General features: G+C 35.2%; 1 protein-coding gene across 1 annotated transcript; it reads right to left on the minus strand.

The window, feature by feature from the left end:
- Positions 1-6,001: 6,001 nt before the first annotated feature.
- On the minus strand, positions 6,002-8,601 carry LOC133333715 (putative uncharacterized protein DDB_G0291608). Its single transcript, XM_061542002.1, has 4 exons — positions 8,427-8,601; positions 8,217-8,363; positions 7,801-8,028; positions 6,002-7,740 (listed from the first exon to the last, which is right to left on the minus strand). The coding sequence occupies exons 1-4, from the start codon at positions 8,599-8,601 to the stop codon at positions 6,002-6,004; spliced, it is 2,289 nt and encodes a 762-aa protein (XP_061397986.1).
- Positions 8,602-25,278: the final 16,677 nt, after the last annotated feature.

Consider the following 25,278-nt stretch of genomic DNA (forward strand, 5'->3'; position numbering starts at 1 on the left):
TTTTCCAATATGTGTGAACTAATAAGTGAAATCGAAGCAACGGGAGTTGGTATGTTCGAAGTGGCATAAAAACTTGGAAAAAAATTTAATAGAAAATACAATTTTTAATAGAATGGAACTTTGAGGATATAAATCAATGCCCCCACGAACCGATAGTTTGCCCTAAAGATTACAATCCGGTTTGTGGATTTTCTCTGGACGGATTCCGAACTTTCCCCAATGAGTGTTCAATGGATAAGGATGCTGATGAAACGGGAAATGGTAAGACGGGAAAACAAACCACACAAATCGGATATTTTCCATAGGAAAATTTTTATCCGCATAATATTTTCCATATAGGAAAAATGTTATCCGTATAATATTTTCCATATAGGAAAAAATATTATCCGGATAATATTTTCCATATAGGAAAAAATGTTATCCGGATAATATTTTCCATATAGGAAAAAATGTTAACCGGAAAATATTTTCCACATAGGAAATATGTTATCCGTATAATATTTTCCACATGGGAAAAAATGTTATCCGGATAATATTTTCCATATAGGAAAAATGTTAACCGGATAATATTTTCCATATCGGAAAATATTTTCCATATAGGAAAAATGTTATCCGGATAATATTTTCCATATAGAAAAAATATTATCCGAATAATATTTTCCATAAAGGAAAAATGTTATCCGGATAATATTTTCCATATATTAAAAATGTTATCCGGATAATAGTTCCATATAGGAAAAATGATATCCGGATAATATTTTCCATATAGGAAAAAATGTTATCCGGATAATATTTTTATAGTAAAAATGTTATCCGGATAATATTTTTATAGTAAAAATGTTATCCGGATAATATTTTCCATATAGGAAAAATGTTATCCGAATAATATTTTCCATATAGGATAAATGTTATCCGGATAATATTTTCCATATAGGAAAAATGTTATCCGGATAATATGTTCCATATAGGACAAATGTTATCCGGATAATATTTTCCATATAGGAAAAATGTTATCCGAATAATATTTTCCATATAGGATAAATGTTATCCGGATAATATTTTCCATATAGGAAAAATGTTATCCGGATAATATGTTCCATATAGGACAAATGTTATCCTGGTAATATTTTCCATATAAGAAAAAAAATATTATCCGAATAATATTTTCCATAAAGGGAAAATGTTATCCGGATAATATTTTCCATATATTAAAAATGTTATCCGGATAATAGTTCCATGTAGGAAAAATGATATCCGGATAATATTTTCCATATAGGAAAAAATGTTATCCGGATAATATTTTCCATATACGAAAAAATGTTATCCGGATAATATTTTCCATATAGGAAAAAATGTTATCCGGATAATATTTTCCATATAGGAAAAATGTTATACGGATAATATTTTCCATATAGGAAAAATGTTATACGGATAATATTTCCCATATAGGAAAAATGTTATCCGGATAGTATTTTCCATATAGGAAAAATGTTATCCGGATAATATATTCCATATAGGAAAAATGTTATCCGAATAATATTTTCCATATAGGATAAATGTTATCCGGATAATATTTTCCATATAGGAGAAATGTTATCCGCATAATATTTTCTATATAGAAACAAATTTATACGTATATAGTTTTCCATATAAGAAAAAAATTATTTGGATAATATTTTCCATACAAGAAAAATGTTATCCGAATACTATTTTCTATATAATAATCTTATTTTTTGGACTCACAATCATTTATTTTAATTATTAATCGAAAAACTCCCCCTCCCTTTGATTTCAAGTATGGCATAAAATCTACTCCGGCGAATGTGAAGAAATTACAAACTATTCTCCAGAAACCCCATTACCATTACCTTCCTCTGCTGAAAATAATGCCGACGGTGAAGAGCAGCTAACCTCTGCCTTTGTAGTGCCACCCAATGTACGCTACCTCAACAGTTTGAATAATACCTATAATGGACCATATGTCGAGGGAAATTTCTATCATGGACCCGTACATAATTATTATGGAATTATATTGCCTCCATATGATCAATTACCCTTGCCCGGCGATGATGAACAGCTGGACGACAACGAAAATGTATCGGGTGAAATTGATGATTCATTGGGAGAACGAGAACATGTGGAAAGTTTAGAAGATGACGTAAACGATTCATCGAACGAATCTATTAAAATTGCCGGCAATGCATTCTCCTCCGTAATAGATGCTGTAAAATATATCGGGGTATTTGCAAAGGATTTATTGTCATATCTACAAGGACTTAAGAATAAATAAACGATAATAGATTAATTAAAGAAAATGATTATATATTGTAACTTTTGTATAGAATAAATAGAACGATTATAAATATTTATGTTGAACATATCAAACCACCAAGATTCGTAATTTTCAGAAATACTTTCGTATCGATATGAAATGTAATATACGGATAAAGTATTGAAAAATGGAGGTCGTAAAGTTTTTTAAAGAGTTCCGCCGCAATCACTAGCCGAATTGACTGCATATAGCGGGTAAAGAATATTGTCAATATAGGTAAACAAATTTACACAGTAACAAGTAAAAACGTGGTTATGTTCGGCCCGGCCGAACCTTTTGTAGCCACCATCATGTTGTGCACATTCAAAGAAATGTTTTAAGTTGCAGATTGTAAAACAAGGCTAGGAACTGTATCATATCATATTTATGTAAATGGTACACCATACTGTCAACGTTTGTCCGATTGAGACAAAATTTTGCATAGCGTATTAAAGTTACTACAGGTTGACATCCGTATTTAGATTACTGCAGGTTGACGTCCGCGAATATTTGTGGAAATCGGTAAAGATTTAAATATAGCTCCCATATATATTTTCGTCCGATTTTATGTAAATGAAACACCATACTGCCATTATTTGACCGACAAAAACAAATGAATTAGGTCTGGATTGATGTATGCGAAGTTTTGTTGGAATCGGTTCAGATATAGATATAGCTCCCATATAAAGTTTCGTCCGATTTTATGTAAATGGAGCATTCACATTCAATTTTTCATAATTTTCAGATTGTTATGTGTATATATAACGTCACGCAATTAATTTCGTCCGATTCCATTTTAATGGTTCTCCAAAAATGTTATGTCTATCAATAGCACATTGTACATATGAGTATCTTTTGTGGTGAGGGTTATCATATTGTCGGACCGGTCGACTTTTGAACTTTACTTACTGGTTTTCTTACTGTGGAAGGGCTTTCTTCTTCCTGAGGAAGATCTGCAGGTATTCATCTTTCTATAGGAGAGCTGCAAGTATTTTTCTTCCTATAGGGGAGCTGAAGGTATTTGTCTTCCTGTGGAAAAAACTGGATGTATTCTTTTTCCTGTGGAAGAGCTGCACGTATTCTTCTTCCTAAAGGAGAACTGCAAGTATTTTTTCCTGTGGAAGAGCTGCAGATATTCTTTTTCCTGTGTCAAAAATGTGCTGATTTGGGCCGATATGTAAATGCTCACTTTGTCATAAGGTGTACCACAAACGTGCAAAATTTATTGAACGTTACTAGTATCGGTGTTATTATCTGTATATCCATTCAAAAAATTAAAACGCTGTTATTTTTTCCTTGAAATTTATATTTTTGACGTATTTGGCAGAAGAAGCACTTATAAACAAGTGGTCGCCTATTTATTCGGCAAACCTGGTCCTGCAGCGACTGTTCTGCTTGGGATTGAAAAGGTGTACAATGAAATGGTACCAAAAATTCATTATTCGATTTTACTGAAGAAACTTACTTACTTAGCTGGCTTGTTACAGAACGGTTGTTCCATAAGCCGAGCTTAAAATTTCCAAGCGCGTCGGTCTTGTGCGCAATTCCACCAATTTGGAAGACCACGTTCCAAGATGTTTTTTTCTACTTGGTCCTTCCATCTAATTCATGCCCTTCCCCTTCTACGGGAACCATCAGTAGGCTCATTTTTATACGCCTTTCGCACAACATGGCCTAGCCACCGTAGTCGCTTCAACTCAATACGACTGACTATGTCGATGTCCGCGTATAAATTGTAAAGCTTGTGGTTCATTCGACGCCGATATTCACCGTCGACGCAGATCGGCCCGTAGATTTTTCGGAGAATTTATCTCTCAAACACCCCAAGAGCTGCCTCATCTGCTTGTGCAAGTACCCATGCTTCTGATCCATATAATAGCACGGGTAGTATCAGCGTCTTGTAAAGTGTGAGTTTGGTCTAGCGGGAAGTGGCCTTGTTTCTAAACTGCTTACTTAGACTATAGTAGCATCTGTTGGCCATCACAATCCTTCTCCGAATTTCAAAACTGATGTCATTCGTTTTATTTATGGCGGTACCAAGGTATATAAAGTCTTTAACTACCTCGAAGCTGTAGTTCTCAAGTTCCACAGTTGGTCCGAGTCTACTGGACGTCTTGCGCGTTGATACCATCAGCTTGGTCTTCTCGCCGTTTACTGCCAGACCCAATTTGGCAGACTCCTTTTCAATTTGGTCAAAGGTGGCTGTAAACGCTCGCAATGTTTGACCCATTATATCGATGTCATCGGCGTAGGCGAGTAACATGTGTTGTTTGGTGTACAGAGTGCCATTTCTGTTCAACAGCAGGATGTTAAAAAGATCACACGACAAACTGTCACCATGTCTGAATCCTCGTTTGGTATTGAAGGGCTCTGATAGGCCCTTTCCTACTTTAACTGCTGACCTTGTGTCACTTAAAGTTATTCTGCATAGCCGTATTAATTTTGCAGGAATGCCGAACGCAGACATGGCTTTAAACACCTCTGAACGGATAGGGCTGTCGAATGCGGCTTTATAGTCGACAAATAGGTTGTATGTGTCGATGTGTTTCTCGTGGGTCTTTTCCAGGATCCAGAGTGAAAATCTGGCCAATGGTGGATTTGCCAGGTCTGAAGCCGCATTGGTATAACACTTTATATGCGATGGGAAGGAGACTTATTCCTCTATAGTTGGCAAATATCATCTTGCCAAATTGTGGTAATCAACTGAGGCATGCTCCTGACCAGCATCTGGCCACCAGTATTGAATAGTTCGGCTGGTAACCCATCGGCTCCTGCTGCTTTGTTGTTCTTGAGCCGATTAATTGTTTTTATGACCTCATCTTGGCTAGGTGGTATACACTCTATACCATGATCTCTTATTGGTTCTGGGGTATCTTCTTCATCGGACTAAATTAAATATGTTATGTGTGTCTATATATGAACCGATTTAACCCTACGATCCATAACCGAGTACATTTGTGCCTTTTTATACCCTCCACTAAAATTTGTGCTAATCGGTCTAAATTTGCCTCTTTGGTGCATCATTTGCTAAAAATCGGACGAAAATATATATGCGAGCTATATCTAAATCTGAACCGATTTTCAGGGATTTCAAAACGGTTCGTCCTTGGAGCAATTAAATTATCTATACCAAATTTCGTATCATTTGGATAAAAAATGCGACCTGCACTTTGTTTACAATTTAACATGGACAGATAGACGGACGGACATATATTTATGTAGCTGGTAGCCCTCGTAAACGATTTTTAGAAGGACATTTATATATGAATCCATATATAAATCAAGGTTTTCTGTCTATTGAATACCTATGTGTCTATTTAGGAATCACTAAAACGTCTTCTATCTATCGAAACCTATTTAAGGTATTCTGTCTCTAGAACACCATTAAAAGATATTTTTCTGTATAATACCACTTATTCTGTCTTTAGAAGAGCGTCTGAAAATAGTTACTGATGGACGACCTGATAAAGGACATTTGTATACATAGTAGCTATATAAAGTCTGCTTTCCAGAGATATTTGTTCTATCGATGAAATACCGGTATATATAAATTGTAGAAGGTCTTCTGTATACTAAATATTCATTTTCCTGCAGGACATATTCCGTATAGAAAAAAATAATCGGTTTATAGTTTTTTTCTATCTTTATTCTTAATTTTATTGGTAAAAAATCAACTTAAAAACAATTTTCCTAAAAGTTCTCCAAGAAATCCATTAGTTCCGAATGTAATGCGGCTTCCAGTGGTTTAACATAATCCGGATAGGATACAGTATTGGGATCATAATATGAAATTGTGTAGGAATTATCGTGAGCGTTATTTTTGTTAGGCTGAAGTTGAGGAGAATTTCCATTTTGAGGGTAATAATTCGCAGACGTCAGTACAGACCCGTAGCCTCTTGGATCATGGGTATGGTAATGAGAATTCCATTTATAGGGCTTGGCAATTTCTTCATGCCACGGTAGTGATGTTTCTCCAAACGACTGTGAAACTGTATATTCGGTAGTAGTTGACTGTAGTTTAGGTTCCGTTTGTCCGCCCGGTTTTATGAAACCCAAAGTTGTTAGGACTTGTCGTATTTGTGGCCATAGTTGTGTGGTATCATTCTCCTCCTCATATACAGGGTTTTGAACATTTTCAGGCGCTTTGTAACGATTATTTTCGGGAGTGTCATATCTTGGAGTTTCATATGCCGGATAAGCTTTTAGTTGCTGTCTACTTTGTGGTGCAGGGGAATCATGATTGTGGATACATTGAGGCGTTCCGTATTGGTTCGTTCTTGGAGTTTCATAAACCAAATAAAGTCTCTGAGGTAGTCTATTTCCTGGTTTTTGGTCATTCAAATTTCCTGAGTTCAGAGCATTTTCAGGTGTTCTATAATGATTAGATTCCGAAGGTTCATAGGCCGAATTAGTTGTCAGTGGCTGTCTACTTGGTGACGGAGTATCCTCGTCGACCTTAACATTTTCAGGGTTCTGGGAAGAATCTGGGGCTTTGTAATGATTAGTTTCCGGAGTGTCGTATCTTGGTGTTTCATATTCTTGTGAAGTTTTCAGTTGCTGTCTGTCTTGTGATACTTGATCGCCTTCGTTGGCTTTTACAGAGGTCTGGACATTTCCGACCGTTCTGTTATGAGTGTTTTCTGGAGTTTCATATGCCGAATAAGCTGTCAGTGGATGATGGGCAGATTGTGGGGCTTTGTAATGATTAGTTTCTGGTGTCACATATTTTGGAGTTTCATATTCCTGTGAAGTTTCCTGTGGTACTGGATAATCGTCGCTCACATTTACAGATCCCTGGACATTTTCGGGCGTTCTGTTAAGATTGTTTTCTGTAGTTGTATCGGTCGAATTAGCTGTCACTGGGTGTCCACTTTGTGACCTTGGTGTATCGGCATCGTTGTTAATATTTTCAGGATTGTGGACAGATTCTGGGGCTCTGTAAGGATTAGTTTCAGGAGTGTCATATTCCGGATAAGGTTGTGGGGAAGTTGTTTCAAGAGAGCATGTTTCTGGTTCCTCCTTGTAGGATGTCTGTCTATTTTGTGATTTATTCTCTAATGCAGAATAACGTTTAGTCTTTGAAGTTCTACGACGTGGCCATTTAGTTTTATATAACTTGGAAATTTGCTTCAGGAATTCTGGGGGTAGAGGAATTTGTCCTTTGTTGGAGAGTATATCTTCCAAATTTGTAGCATAAAAGTGTTCAGCAATGTGACCCGTTTGTGAGGTAGTAGGAAGATAATTTGAAAGTTTCGGATTAAAGGAAGATTTACTCTGACTCGCTGATAAATTTGGGGAGTACCCGTGTGCGGAGTTTGTCTGGTTCAGTGACGGGTTTAAAGGTTCATTTAGTCGATGTGCTGTGGTTGGACCACATTTGGTAGTGGACTTTGAACTTGATTGGGATTCTTTTGATTCTGTCAAGCTATCTGAAATTCAATTGGAAAGGTTTGATTTTTTTAAATAGAAACATATTCAATTCACAGTACCTTTATTTGTATTGAGGTTTTCCTTATTAGTATCTGTTCCCCTATTCTTTTCACTTTTCCTTAAAGTCGATACATATTTTAAAATTACTTTAGCTGATGCAACCGATAACATATTTTGAGTGTCATCCAGTATTGCATCAATTTGGGCCTGATAAGGAGGTGTCGTAATAGTTTCAGTGTCATACGTGAGGAATTCGGAACATACGCCGGGATAAGCTTTTGACCAATCTAAAGAAATGTGAAAATAAATTAGTGCATCAGTTTACAAAATAAATATTCGTTAGAGGCTCTATGGAAAGGTAAAAACAACTTAAGAAAAAAATCTCTATAGATAGGCCATGTACGACTGTCTTCTAGAGGTCGCAAGTAATAAAATCCGATCGATGTAGTCTAGAAAAAATAAAAAACCTACTTACCCTTCCCACTTAGTTGTCGATCTGATTCCATTGAACATTGATTTAAAAATGTTTGATATCCATATTTCGGACTAACTGCACAAATCGGTGCATATTCATTACATTCGGTGGTCGGAGGACAAGGGCCAGACTGCAGCAATTTCCATGCTATAAAATGAAATAAAAATTAATTATTTATATTCAAAAATAAAAATAGGATTCGTTCCTTACCCTTGCCACTATTTTCATATTCTTCACTGAATTCCAAAAGATTTGAGAATGTTTTGGTCAGATCAAACAGTGAACCACACACTGGACTAGGATCAAAGAATTTATCTTGGCCCCTTGTGCTAATTACAAATTGTACAATAATTACGAGTATAAAGCAAATATTGAAATTTTGCATTTTCTCTTAGTTCCAGCTTCGTTGTAATAATGTTACCCTTAGTAAGTCGAGTTGTTGTATTTATAATTTGAGCTCTTCTTTTTGTTCGTGTGGTCAAATGCAAGAAGTGTTATCGTGCTATTCTGTAAACATGTTCTTTGAACAAAAAAAAAAAAAAAATAATAATAATAATAATGGTATGACGAACAAGTTCTTTCCCTTCTGTAGCGAATCCGGTGATAACGCCAGAGTAGTATCTTCTGTTTGAAGAGTTACAGCTTGCGAACTTACAATTTATTACACACACGGCAAGGTTTCGTTACAATTTTTAGAACTTAAATATATCTTTCTATATGTCACTTTCTTAAGACTTCCATACTTCACTGTATATTATAAAAGAAAATATTTCCTAAATGGGTGCATCGCATTTTTAGATATTTTCTAAGGAGGTTTACTCTGTAGACATTTCAATGATTTTGTAGCAGCCACATGATTATTTTATTATTTTTATTAATTATTATGCATTAAATGCAAAAGTTTGATTTATATTATAATTTTTATTATGTTATTGTGTAACTATTATTGACACTTGCTGTAATAATTATTTACTCTTCGCTTGTGACAATTTATCACTCAGAACATTTTATTATCACTCAAAAGAGTTTTCGTTTAACTGTTTGATCAATACTCACTCATTTAAATAATCCTACTCTCTTTTTCTAATTATTGTTCATCACTCATTTTTAACTATATAAATCAGAACAATGTTTAATTTAAGATCATTCCTGTTTAACTGTTGACGAATAAACATCATTCCCAAAACTAAGCGGAGTGTTTCTTTTTATTCTACCCCTCAGTTAATAGATTTTGGAAAATAATCCAGCTTAGACGTTCATCGTCCGGTTGGGATTTTTTTCAATAAATATAATTTATTATATTATAAGAAAGATTATGATCCAGCTTTTACGTTAATCGTTTGGCCTGGGATCTAATCCAAAATATAATATAATTAATTATTTTTATTACTGAGAAGGGACTAAGGATACCCCCCTTCTACACTGGCGCCCAACGAAATTAAAAAAAAAAGCTGAAAATTTTCTAAAAAATATATAAATTTTGCTTTACATTAAAAAAACAAAAAGCATAACACGTGGGTGATTTAATCAAATATTGTGGCTAGACCAAAGCCTACCATAGCACTGTTTCGCTGCAATCGCATTCGGAGAAACCAACATTGTCGCTGTCACAGCATCATCAGTGCAGTTTGCTAAAAATCATCTCGCGGAGTTCTCAAAATTGCAGTCGTCATCGCTGCTGTCATCACTGTTTGTTGTTGCTTATCGCCTTATCGACACGTGTCTCACTTTTATTGTTGTGTTGTTGTTGGCATTGCATTCACATTACTACAGCAGTTGGTGTTGTTGTTAATCATCACTCAACTGTTTCAATTCATCGTCGTCATTGATCTCTCTAATATACTGTGCTATATTGGTTGTCACCTTTTGTCGTTGTTGTTGTTCAGCTCTCATATAATTGCTTGTCGCTCATCATCGTCTCCGTTTTCAACGAGAAACATTTCTGTTGTTAGCTCTGTTATCACAGAAGCAAGAGATTGGTTGTTGCTGTTACTAATAAATAGAGCTGATCACCGTTGAGTGGAATCACGTAAACTCTTTTAAGAGAAAATTTTATTGTAATCCATAGCTGATTCCCACACTCTTGAGTGAAGAGCAGGGTTACCCAATATTAAAATTAAGAATTTTTTGGGTATTTTAAAAATGATTAGAAGGAGTCCAAGAATTAACCCTTCGGTTGCTGAAAGCAACAATAATGCGCCGTTAGAGCAGACCGTTACCACACCTCGTTCGACACATTAAATTGAAATATGCAATTTAAATAACGGTACCAATGGAACAACTTCATCAAATAATCGCACACCATCGTTTGCCTCTGTATCATCGCAAGTACAGTCACAGGGTTTACCAAGAAATACCACTAGCAGCAACAGTGTTATGTCATCTAATGATTCCTCAGCAAATGCGTTCTCACAGGTCCAACAAAACATTGTATTGACGGATGTCCAATTTCAACAAATTTTAAGTGGCATATCAATTAACCAAGAGAAGAAAACGACATTTACTGGTTGCACTGCACGATTCTCTGGTGGTCGAAACTCAACAAAAGTCGAGGATTTTATTGCAACAATCGAGGTCTATAAAGAAGCCGAAAATATATCTGAGTCTAGTGCTCTTAATAGTTTTCCCTTATTGCTAGAAGGTTACGCCTCGACATGGTGGCAAGGAGTTCAGGACGAAGCACGTTCATTTAAAGATGCAATAGAACTTCTTCGTAATGCATTTGCACCCGTAAAGCCAGATTGGAGGATATTCAATGATATTTGTCAAGAAAAGCAAAAGACATTTGAAACAACAGATGCTTTTGTATGTAGAAAAAGGAGATTATTTGCTCAGTTATCCGAGAAGCTGTCTGAAAAAACTATGATAGATATGTTATTTGGTCAGTTAAATTATCAAATAAGAGGTGCTATATCTCGTACTAGCATTAAAACGTTCCAAGAACTTTTACAACAAGCTAGAGAAATTGAAATGAACATTTCAGAAAATAGGCAGGAGAACAAGGATGAAAAATCAAAACCACCGCAATCCAATGAAAAGTCCTTCTTACGATGCACGTACTGTAGAAAGAAAAATCATCTAGCAGAAAACTGTTTCAAAAAGATTGAGGCTGAAAAGCATAAAAAAGTTAAGACCAACGAGTCAAAATTAAATTGCTATGGATGTGGTATGGAAGGTTACTATCGTTCCAATTGCCCGAATTGCAACATGAAAAATGAACAGGAAAAGCCATTGGATTTTAATTCCCTACACACAACAATGGTTGGAAGTGATGTTCCTTTAGTGGATATTAATGTTTATGCGTTAAAAGGAGAAGCTTATTTTGACACTGCTGCCAGGACAAGTGTTGCAGGATTTCAATTATACCAAAAATTGCTCATGAGAGGAAATCAGTTTCAAAAAGTCAGAGCAGAAGTAATTTTAGCTGATGGTGTTCCACGATATGAACATGTTTTTTCTACTGTTGCAGATATAATTATTGGAAAGCGATTTAAAAAGATTCAATTTATATGTTTTCCTAATGCAACAAATAATAGGACTTTGCTCGGAATAGACTTCCTTAAGGAATGTGGAATTGTCTTGGACTTAGCTCAACATACATGGTATTTTAAGGACGATCCAAAGCAAATATTCCCATTTAAATCCAATCCCTCAAAATTAAGTATATCAATGGTTGAAAAGGTAAACGTAAGACCGAGCGAATTGAATGCATTTTTGGCTAATTTTGAAAAAGGAAATAATGACTATTCCCCAAAATCCATTAACAAAATTTTTGAAAATTTGGTTCCTGAATGCATGGAGACTAAAAATAATGATGGGTTATTTCCACCTTTAAAAAGGACAAAATATGAGCACTATTGCGACGAAATGTTTGCGTCGCTCGAATTGAATTCGGTGGATATAAAACTTCGTGATTATGAAGGTCCACATTTAAATCATAATGAAAGGGAAGTTTTGAATTGTTTATTAATGTCTGAAAAAGACATCTTCAATGATATAAACGAACCCTTAACGCAAGTAGAACATTATATAAATACAGGAGAACGGGAACCAATATCAAATCCGCCGTATAGGATTTCTCCCCGTATGAAGGTGTTGTTAAAAAGTGAATTGGACAAAATGCTGAAAAATGGAATAATCGAAGAAACTGAATCCCCGTGGTCATTCCCAGTGGTATTGATTCCCAAAAAGGATGGAACTGTTAGATTTTGTGTCGATTATCGCCGTCTAAATGCGATCACTGTTACGGATACATATCCACTGCCGAGAATCGACGATCTGTTGCATGCCGCAAAAACTACTCCATTTATGACAACTTTGGATCTTCGTTCTGGCTATTGGCAAATAAAAGTAGCAGAAAAAGATAAAATGAAAACGGCTTTCACTTCCCCATTTGGCATCTTTGTTTTCAATCGAATGCCGTTTGGTTTGAAAAATGCACCAGCGACATTTCAACGTCTCATCGACAAATTTAAAAATGGATTGCCGAATATATTGATATTAGCATATTTGGATGACATAATTATATGTTCTGAAGATTTTATGACTCATATATCCGATTTAAAACAAACGCTTCAGCGACTGAAATCATTTGGGCTATACCTTAATCGAGAAAAATGTTTCTTTTGTAAACCAGAAGTAAAATACCTGGGCCATATCTTAACAAGGAATGGACTTAAAGTTGATACTGAGAAAACCGATGCAATAATGAAGCGTAGGAATCCCAGAAACTGCAAAGAGGTCCTATCATTTATGCAAACCTGTTCGTGGTATCGGAGATTTATTCCCTCTTTTGCAAATATAGCCAAACCATTGTCAGATTTGACTAAAAAGAATGCAGCATGGCATTGGGGTGAAAAACAACAAAATGCCTTTGATATGTTGAAGAAATTGTTAACCTCCCCACCAATTTTGCAACAAGTTGATGAAAATATGCCTTTTATTTTAAAAACCGATGCAAGCAATTATGCTTTAGGGGCTGTTTTGATCCAGGGGGAGAAGGAGTTTGAAAGAACTATTGAATATGCCAGTCGTTTATTGCTTCCTGCAGAGAAAAACTACTCAACGACCGAAAGAGAAGCTTTAGCTATAGTTTGGGCCGTGGACAAGTTCAGAGGATATATTGAAGGTTCCGAAGTGTTGGTTAAAACCGATCATCAACCATTGAAGTGGCTGTTTAGCCTTAAAAGCCCCACTGGTCGTTTAGCAAGATGGGCATTGTTATTACAATCATTCAATATTAAAATAGAGTATACGCCAGGTCGACAAAATCATGTTGCCGATACACTTTCACGTCCTCCGTGTAGTCATCATACTACTAGTGACGTCAAATGTGAGTGTTTCTCTGTTCATATTGATTTCCCAAGAAAAGGAGCTGAGGAATTCAGAAAAGCCCAAATAGAAGATCCAGATTTGAGAAACATAATATCTTCATTTGAAAATAATGATGAAAATGTGTTCAGATATACCGAAAGGGGATATATTATGTTAGATGGTGTACTATACCGATTTTGCTCAGAAGAAGATTCTGAGAATGGTCAACTAGTAATACCCAGACCTATGCGCACGAACATTCTGTTCAATTACCATGATAGCCCCACAGCCGGTCATTATGGCATAGAAAGGACCATAAACCGAATTACACAACATTATTACTGGCCGAAGATGCGTTCCGAAATTAAAGATTATATAAAAGGATGCATAGAATGCCAACGATATAAACCGTCTAATATGAAGCCTATGGGTCTACTTCAAACAGTGAGCAGCAATAAAAGATTTGAAATTATTGCTATAGATCTATTCGGACCTCTACCAAGAACTAAACAAGGCAATCAATGGATTTTAATAGTAGAAGATCTTTGCAGTAGATGGACAGAACTATTTGCTTTAAAAGTAGCCTCAGCAGAAAATTGTGCTCTCATACTTCTAAATGAAGTCCTCTTGAGATATGGAATACCAAGGCGTATACACTCCGATAATGGCCCTCAATTTATATCGGGTGTAATGCAGAAACTCGCATATTGTTTAGGAATCACCCAGTCTTTTGTGCCACAGATTACACCTCATCTTCTACGATTGGCAGATGCACTTAAGTTAGCCAAGGAGTCTGAAGAAAGGATGCAGGATCGGAACAAACTATATGTCGATTTAAAAAGACAACCTCAGAAAGAAATTAGGGTCGGAGACAAAGTCTTGATATCCACCCATATTCTTAGTAATAAAGCAGATAACCTTACTTCGAAATTTGTGCCTAGACGAGATGGACCATACATAGTTGTGGACAAACAAGGAGCAGCAGGTTATACCATTGCAACGATGGACAATATACATAAACCTTTGGGCAAATATCACGCCTCAGACCTAACTATTTATGAAGGAAAAGAAATGATTCCACTATATTCGAATACCCGACAACAGAGATCCGAATTCCCAACAACACAAAATTTGAAAACAACAGATAATATCAATGTACCAATAACCTCTACGTGCGACGAAGCAACAACAAGCAAACAGCACAACAAGAACATAGATGCAACATCAGCAGAAAATGCAACAACCGATATTGACTCTATGAAGCAACAATGTTCCCACAACAACGCTGACTTAAGTAACGTGTTACCTGAAGTCCAGAACGACAATCTAAGGAGGTCTTTACGCACGAGAAAGCCGCCATTAAGATACTAAGAAGTTCTGTCACATCATCGGGACGATTTCTGTGCCAGAGGGGGAGAATGTAGCAGCCACATGTTTATTTTATTATTTTTATTAATTATTATTTTGTATTAAATGCGAAAGTTTGATTAACATTATAATTTTTATTATTTTATTGTGTAACTATTTTCGACACTTATTGTAATAATTATTTACTCTTCGCATGTTCTAATTTATCACTCAAAATATTCTTTCAGTACTCAAAAGAGTTTTCGTTTAAATGCTTAATCAATACTCACTCATTTAAATAATCCTACTCTCTTTTTTTCTAATTATTGTTCATCGCACATTTTTACCTATATAAATCAGAACAATGTCTAATTTAGATTCATTCCTGTTTAACTGTTGACGAATAAACATCATTCCCAAAACTAAGCGGAGTGTTTCTTTTTATTCTACCCCTCAGTTAATAGATTTTGGAAAATAATCCAGCTTAGACGTTCATCGTCCGGTTGGGATTTTTTTCAATAAATATAATTTATTATATTATAAGAAAGATTATGATCCAGCTTTTACGTTAATCGTTTGGCCTGGGATCTAATCCAAAATATAATATAATTAATTATTTTTATTACTGAGAAGGGACTAAGGATACCCCCTTCTACATAGTGATTAATCCTTACCGGGGAGGGCACAATATATCGCATTACCGGCGGTCCATTAGTACTAAAGAGACCATATTCATCAAGAGATTTATGGACATTAATGAATGAGAGAAAAGTTATGCAGTAGAAGGTGAAAGTCTTACCACTACAGCGGCACAGTTGCATTTTCTCGATGTAGTACCTGCTTAGGTGATATCGCCAGAACCATACATGACTAATATATAGAATTTCCTAACCAGGCACCTTTGGAGAAATCTTCATGATCAAGAGGAGCATTAAGCAGAAAAGAATGGTATTCCAAAAGAAGCAGTGCCCCATGCTTAGGACCAATGTAGTTCTTGGAGTCCACCAATACCAGTAGAAGAAATACAGCAGTCTAGAATAGCCCAACAATAGAGTCAGAGATGACAGCACTTTACCACGCACATACCCTGCGTGTTGACTAGGACCTCGCAGTACGCTGCATATATTCAAATATCCTAACCTAACCGGGGAGGACACAATATATCGCATTAGCGGAGCTCCATTAGTACAATAGAGAACATCTTCGTCAAGAGATTTATGGACATTAATGAATGAATTAATGAATTCACACAGAAGCAGTAACCCTAGCTATGGACCAAACTCATGTGAATGCAGTTCTTGGAGTCCGCCCACCACTCGTAGCGGAAGAAGAACGACATCTGCATTGGAAAACGCGATTGGTCTTACCTCAACTATGATGAGACAGGTACAGACGCCTCAATTCATATTGGGTTCGAATTAATCGCATTCATGCTGGAATTATGAGGAAAAAGAAATCTATTATTTTTTCGGCAGATGGCTGTACTGATAGATTTCCTGTAAAGTATCGATGAAAAATTACAGATTTATGCTCGTTGGAAGGGTGACATTCGCAGTAAAAAAAATATTTCGATGTTTTTTGTTTGGTACATTCAATTGTGAGTTACAGGGTGTTAAAAATGGAAGTGAACAAAAAGAAAATTCGGTACATTTTACAACTTTTCTTTGACAATGCAAGCCAAGCGGGCAAAATTGTGAATGGTGTTTATGGTTCCGATACCGTAACATTCATTTTTGTGCAATTTTGGTTTCGTGGATTCCCTTCAGGAATTTTTGATGTTAAAGATGCGCCTCGCACAGGTAGACCGGTCGTCGAAAATGTCGATCAAATCGGAGAATGATCGAAGTTGGCCGGCATATTAGCAGTAGTAACATCGCCCAGGAACTAAAAATTGACCATAAAACTGTGTTAAAGCATTTCCACAAAGCTGGAAAAAAGTTCGATATTTGGGTGCCACACCAATTAACAGAAAAAATAGGATGGATCGAATTTCCATTTGCGAAGCCTTGGCCAAACGGAATGAGATAGACCCATTTCTTAAACGGATGTGGACTGGAGATGAGAAATGGATCACATACGGTAATCTTGTGCGAAACCGATCTTGGTTAAAGGAGGACTAACGGCCAGGAAGGTTCTGCTGTGCATTTGGTGGGACTGGAAGGCGATTATTCTGATAAATTCTGACCTCTACAACAAAACATACAACAAAACGATGCATATTTGGCCCAAATCGGACATTCTGAAGCATGTTAAATAATAATAATAATGGTTTTCTTTTTCCCCGACCTAATATTTGAAAAGACATTTATTATACATACTTCGAAAGACAAAAAGAAAACCAGTATGGAAAGTAGTAAAGTCGGACTGGGCCGACTATATGATACCCTTCACCACATTGGGTATATTCTACATAAGTATTCGAAAAGACGTCACCTTTTTGAAGGAATTTTGACATGAAATTAAACGAACTTAAATATGTAATTTTTATGTCATTCTGTAACCTATGCTAAATTTAATTTCATTTGGGTGAGTTTAGAGCAGTTTTCGCACAATGAGACAGATTTGTGTAAATCGATTCAAAACAAACTTGACACAAGCTATTCGGTATGCTGCACTAAAAATTTAATCTCAATCAGACAATCATTGATATATGGAAGCTACGATATATCTATATCTGAGCAAATCGAATGATTTTCAGGGACTTTGGCCCACTATTTACATAAAATCGGTCGAAACAATATATGGAAGCTATATCTAAATCTGAACCGATTTCCACGAAACTTAGCATACATCATTTTAGACCTAATTCAGTAGGCTATACCAAATTTCTTGCAAATCGAATGATATATAGTGACTTTGCTACACCAGTAACCTAAAATCGGTCGAAACTATATATGGAAGCTATATCTAAATCTGAACCGATTTTCACGAAATTTAGCACACATCTAGACCTAATTCAGTAGGCTATACCGAATTTCGTGCAATCGAAAGATATAGAGGGATTTTGGTACACCATTTACCTAAAATCGGGCGAAACTATATATGGGAGCTATATCTAAATCTGAACCCACTTTTCACGAAACTTGGCACACATCATTCTAGGCCTAATTCATTAAGGTATGCCATGTTTCGTGCAAATCGAAAGATATATAGCGACTTTGGTGGATCATTAACATTAAATCGGGCGAAAATATATATGGGAGCTATATCTAAATCTGAAACGATTTTTCCCAATTTCAATAGGGTTCGTCCTTGGGCCAAATAAGTGAGCTCTGCCAAATTTCATCCAAATCGGATCATAAATGCGACCTGTACTTTGTTTACAATTTAACATCAACAGATGGACGGACATGCACAAATCGACTCAGAAAGTGATGCTATGCATATTATCCAAAGGAAGCATGTGTCTACCTCGATTCCTTTTGCCTGTTACAAACATATGCACAAATACATACTACCCTGTACCACAGTGTGGTGAAGGGTATAATTAAGTAGTTATAGGAAATATATGTGGGACACTGATATTTCTTTTAAAATAAGATTCCAAATATAATATTTATCTCTTTTTGTTCGTTCCAACCCACAAAAAAGGCAATCACCTCTTCTCAACTCTCCTCTTACTTTGTGTGTTTCGTTAAAATAAGAAGTGTTGCTTAAAATTGTTTCTGAAGTATTGAAAAATTGAAGTAGAGAATAGCTCTTAGCATTGCTGGTGTTTGCTGCTGCGGCTGCTGGTTGAATGAATGTTTGGTTAGAAGTTATCTTCGGCACAACAGCACAAAAAAGTTTTCTTATTAAATAAAGCGGTTTCCACTTCAGAAAACCATTCAAAAATTCTTTTTACAATTTTATAATAATTTTTTTATTTATTTTCTCCGTTTACTCTCCAGTTGTTCTTGTTGTTAGTCACTTTCAAACGAGTTTTAGATAAGTTTATACAAAAAACAAGAGAAAAACGACGACAAACGGCTAGAAAAAATGTTTAGATTACGCGGAGGGTGGGTGGAACAGGAAAAAGTTTTTCGAAAACATTTTGATTTCGTTTAGTTATAGACTTGTTGTTTTTTGTTTCGAGGGAGTGGGACAAAAAAGTTAAATCGTCATCTCAATATATAATTTTTGTATAAAGAATTTAAGGTATTTTTTATTTATTTTCAAAAAAATAAATTGTTTGCACTGGGTCCTATGCCATTTATATTGAGTTCAGTTTTTTATCAGCCAGCTTTTGTGCTGATGGTGTGAGGTTTTATTTAAGAAAATATTTTCAGTTCATTGCCTTTTTTCGTTTGGCGTTGAGTAAACTTTTAATTTACTGTGTATATTATCAAATTCTTCATATAAATTTGGTATATTAGTCTTCATAGCAGAAAAAAACAAGAAAAGTTTTGTTTTTAACTAATCTGCTTTTGATGTTGTAGAAAAACGATTTTTCTCCGAAATCTAAGAATAACAAGTTTTAAATGTATATAAATTAAATTCTATGGTTTCGAAAAAAAGTCTCAGGAAAAATTATAGCTCACTATGATTTTTTTTTTATTTAGAAAATCAGCATGAAATATTATAGATGTAGCCAATAAAAAGTTGTCAAAGTATGTTTTCGACATTAAAACAAATACTAGGTGATGTACAGTCGGTCTACACCCATAATTTGTGGATATGAATTCTACATAATACAAGTCGTTAAGTTCGGCCGCATAGAACTAGTTTTTCACTCATTCTTACGGGACATTTTTGAAAAATGCATTACTTTTCAACAACAAAATAAAGACAAACGGGTTTAAAGTTTGAGAAGTACTTTTGTTTTTTCAAAATAGTCAGGCTGAATCCCAGTTTGTTGTTTTTATAAAAAACAACTATTTATTAGTGGGGAATGTATGACATTGTTTGCCGAGGGGTAAGGCAGGGAAGACTATAGTTTCGGATCACGCCACTGATCCTCATCAGTTCCCTTTGTTTATGGTTGGGATATTCTCCCCAGAAGCTATTGCTTCTATACAAAAAACATTTCAAACCCAAATGTATCTTGTAACAAAGCGAAGTACTTAGCTGACCAACGACATAAACTGCATGAGAATTTAGCTGGTGCCTCACTTCGAGGTCAACAAGGCATTTACAAACAGTACCATACAAACTGGGATTCAGCCTGACTATTTTGCAAAAACAAAATACAAATGGTATCCCAAATAAACCGCCAACACTACTTGAGAAGCACTCTTGTCGCCGCTGATGCTAACTCAACAAATCGGATGTTCAGATATTCACATAACATTTTATAGGGACATTCTTGAATTAGCGTAGTTTCAAAATTAAGTAAAAAACAAACAACATTTTTTAATACCGAGTATAGGGAGTTAAAACTCTAGTAGTAGAGTTTCACAATCCTTCCAGATACCAATATGTATCATTAAAGAAATTTTGCAATGTAAGACAAAGATGATAATCGTTTGGTGCCAAGTGCGGACTGTATGGCGGATGCATTAACACTACCCAACCAAGCTCCCGAAGTTTCTGGCGAGTCACTGTAGATGTGTGTGGCCTAGCTTTGTTCTGGTGGAACACGACACCTCTAATATTGACCAATTCTGGCCGTTTCTGGTTTAAAACAGATTTATGGTCGATTTGGGCGATGTTACGAATGCTAACATGCCGGTCAACTTCGATCATTTCTCCGATTTTATCGACATTTTTGACGAGGTTATTAAGCAGCAGTTTAATTTTTGGGTTAATAATAAAATGTCCATATAACAGGGTCGCCCGATATTTATTGTGTTGAGGTTCTTACCCACTGTTTAGTATTTCTAGTGGGTAAGATATGACTAATCACACAATTTTTATAGTAGTTGGTTCAGCTCGCAAAAACTGTAGTTAAGATTTTTATACCCTTCACCACACTGTGGTACGGGGTATTATGTCTTTGAGCATATGTTTGTAACAGGCAAAAATAATCGAGATAGACCCATGGTTCCTTTTGAGAATATGCATAGAATCACTTTCTGAGTCAATTTATGCATGTCCGTCTGTCGGTCCGTCCGTCTGTCCGTCCATGCATTTTTGTGAACAAAGTACAGGTCGCATTTATGATCCGATTTGGATGAAATTTGGCACAAGCCACTTATTTGGCCCAAGGAACCCTATTGAAATTGGAGAAAATCGGTTCAGATTTAGATATAGCTCCCATATATAGATTCGTTCGATTTAATGTAAATGGGGTACCAAAGTCCCTATATATCTTTAGATTTGCACGAACTTTGGTATTGCATACTGAATTAGATCTAGAATGTTGTGTGCTAAATTTCGTGAAAATCGGTTCAGATTTAGATATAGCTCCCATATATAGTTTCGCCCGATTTTAGGCAAATGGTGCATCAAAGTCCCTGAAAATCATTTGATTTTTTTCATAGTGTATTGAATTAAGTTTGGAATGTTGTGTACACCTCCTATATATATTTTCGTCCGATTTTATGTAAATTGTGCCTAGCTGTGGATCTTTACACAGCTAGGCCGATTGACACTATGTAATGAAATTAATATAAATTAATCTCTGGCAAGTTTGTTTCAAATCGGTTCAGATATAGATATATCGTGGCTTCCATATATAATTTCGACTTATTTATGTTAATTGTACACCAAATAATCAATAGGTGTCTGATTGAGATTACATTTTAAACAGCGCAGCATACCGAATAGCGTGTGTCAAATTTACTTTAAATCGATGTACAGAAATCTGTCCCACTGTGCGCAAACGACTCTAAACTTGCTCAAATGAAATGAAATTTAGCATAGGTTCCAGAACGACATACAAATCACATATTTAAGTTCGTTCAATTTCATGTTAAAATTCCTTCAAAAAGTCGACGTTTTTTCGGATACAAATATAGAATATACCCAAAGTGGTGAAGAGTGGTTAGTATCCCCCACTTCGAAAGATTCGGAGACCACGAAGGAATAGGTATATATATATATATAATATTGCGGATCAAGTAAATAAAGATTTCATAGTGAAAACATGCAATTTGTTTCCCTTATTCATAAGTATGACATTTGCTTATACCCTTCGCCACACTGTGGAACAGGTTATTATGTCTTTGTGCATATGTTTGTAATAGGCAAAACGAATCAATATAGACGCATGGTTCCTTTTGAGAATATGCACAGAATCACTTTCTGAGTCGATTTATGCATGTCCGTATGTCCGTCCATGTATTTTTGTGAACAATGTACAGGTCGCATTTTAGTCCGATTTGGATAAAATTTGACACAGGTCATTTTTTTGTTCCAAGGACAAACCATATTGAAATTGGAGAAAATCGGTTCAGATTTAGATATAGTTCCCATATATAGCTCCCAGATATATCACCAATTTCACAATATTGGACCGATTGAGACAACATTTGTGTACAGAGTACTCAATTAGGTCCAGATTGATGTATGCGAAATTTTGTTGGAATCGGTTAAGATAGCTTCCATATATATTTTCTTCCGTTTATATGTAAATTGAGCACCCTAGTGCCAATAGTTCCGATTGACAAAACATTTTGGACAGCGAAGTTTTGTCGGAATCGGATCAGATTTAGATATATCTCGCATACAGAGTTTCGTCCGATTCTATGAAAATGGAGCATCATACTGTCAACATTTGTCCGATTAAGACAACATTTTACACAGAGTACTGAGTACCATTTATATTTAGCTCCAATATATATCTTGATCGATTTCATACAAATGATTGACATTTAATATTTCATAACCAGTGAGCGGAGCAGTATAGTCGGACGGGGCCGACCATACGATACCCTACACAACTATCAAGGAAATCTAATTTCTGCGGATTTTTATTCCGAGCATGGCAATATTTCGTGATAGTTGCACCCTCTTGTCCGATTAGAGGTCAACAGCACCTCTTCCTTACACTGACATATTTTCCGAATAGCACCAAATTCAGTACAGTCCTTCTAATTACTTGTCCAGATTCCATTGACCGTGGGTTGTGTTGTGATGTTCGGTTTATAATTGTGGTGTAGAGAGTCAAAAAAAAAAAAAACACAAAAAAATAAGTTTAAGGTCCACTTCATCCCAAAATTATTATCTGATCATCACCGAAAATTATAGCCGTTGTCCTTGACCACTACTGGAACCTCATGGAACATTTCAAAGCGATCATATATTTCCGCCATATATATACTTTCTTGCGTAAGCACCTGTAAATATTTAGTGTAACTCCCACATCTGAGTACATACGACCATATAATTGGTATCAATTTAAAGGTCAACCAATCCTCATGGATATGCTATCAACTTCTCGGGTCTATGTCCTTGAGGGGTAAATATATGCGCTATAGAATACAAATTTTGTTATTTTTCACACAAAAGTGTCAAAATTGATCTTTATCAAAGCAGGCATGCTTTTCTTTGCTCGATCCCCTTCTCCATGCAAAAATTCGCGGTGTTTGGGCCATAATTTAGATATAGCTCAGAAAAACCGACAAAAATAAAGTTTTTGGTAGTTCATCTAAATATTAACCGATCTTTTCCAAAAACAATAGGGGAGCACCCATCCTACATGCAAAATTTCGTGAAGATTGGTCCATAACTGTGGCCTGTATCGTGTTTACAAATTATAATGGACAGACGGACGGACGGAGACACACATTTATATTTAGACGATCGGTATATATATGGGCTTCATCAATATTTCATACAAACATTATGGGGCTGCACAAAGCTATAATACCCTGACAACATATTTCATAAAAATATTGTATTCCGATATCCCGCATCATTACATATATTTAATGAAAGTGCTATTGGAAACGACAACCTTTACCTTTAGCTGTTTTTGTTCTTTTGCCTACATATAACTTTTTTAAATTTGTTTCTATTTAAAAGTTTTTCGTTTCAAAAAAATTATTTATTCTATATTTTAACGCTTACTTTGCTAATAAAATGATTTATTAACGTTTACATAAATACGATATGACTACCTCATTTTGTCGTTTTAATAATAAATTGGTGTTCTAAGAAAAAAAAGAACACCAACAAACTGTCACTCACAAATAGAAAAGCAATTATTATGTTTTTTCATGTTTTTGGAATTTGTTTTGTCTCCAATAAAATTTATTATCTTTGAAGGTCCACTGCCGGATGGCTATGTTTTGTAAAATTAACCAAAACAACAACGAAACAGTATTTTTTTCAGATGTTAACGACTTTTTTATGTTTTGAGAATGGTGAAAAGAGAGTGTTGACATCATTGTGAAATCATGTTACAGTTGAGTTTTCATTTTTTCTTGGAATATATTTTTTGTAAATAAAACATACAGCCAAGAAGTCTACAAAAGAAAAAAATGGAATTTTTAGATCAAAACAAATTATGTATTATGAAATTAATTCCTTGGAATTGTAATTTTTCTACCAGAAGAAGATTTTTATTTTGTTTATTATTTGTTGTGGTTTTCAAGCTCTTCAGATTTATTCTAGGTATTTACCTTTATTTGCTCTACCCACTGTCTCCCTAAAATAGTTCCTTCACAAACTAACCTTTTAACAGTCTCTTTATATTTAACAACCCCACATTTCAATTTTTTATTTTTTGAATAAATGCAATTAACTAAATGAATTTAAGCAAACGCCATTTGTAATGAAATTATTTACATATTCATACAGCGTTAGTATGTGTATACAACAATAATAACATCATCTACAAAAAATCCCGTACACTATCTGAACTGTAGAGATTCATGGAAAATGTAAATGCTAAACGTAACTTAATTTATGTGAATGACATTCATTCAGCACTCACACACACATGCTAAAATACAAAAATTTGCACATTTTGCAATCCTTTACATCAGTCACAGACATACACACTCAGATTTTTATATACACTCACCATTATATACTCTATACATTCGAATAGAATGCCCAGCAAGGTCTCTTGCGTGCCAAAAAAAAGTAGGTGTGTATTTGTATATTTTTAAAAAGAATTTCTAAATTCTAACCGAAACCAAGAAAGACCTTGAATTTTGAATGCAAAAGAATTTGAAGAAAGTTTTGTCATTTGATTTTATTAAATTAAGTCAAACAATGGACGAAACCAAAGTTATAAAATAAAGTCTGTATTGTAGGGATTGTTTAAGGTGGCAAAGGAGAACATGTGAGTATACCATGAGGTTATTTAAAAGTTCCGCAGAAATATAATCTTTATAAAAAGTAAGAAAACACAAATCTTAGACGCGGCAGACTATATGACACCCTACAACAATTTGGGAGCGCTCGACTTCAAATTCGGTACAGCATTTAAGTGAAACCCCCCATTTTCGATTTTTTACTTTTAAGATTTTAGATAGGCTGGTAAATGAATACCAATGCTTGTTAAGGTTCGTAACTTTGCACATATATATTT

The sequence above is a fragment of the Musca vetustissima genome, unplaced genomic scaffold (assembly GCF_032173495.1).
Source record: "Musca vetustissima isolate MV318-11 ecotype Yass unplaced genomic scaffold, APGP_CSIRO_Mvet_v1 utg31757, whole genome shotgun sequence".
NCBI lineage: Eukaryota > Metazoa > Arthropoda > Insecta > Diptera > Muscidae > Musca > Musca vetustissima.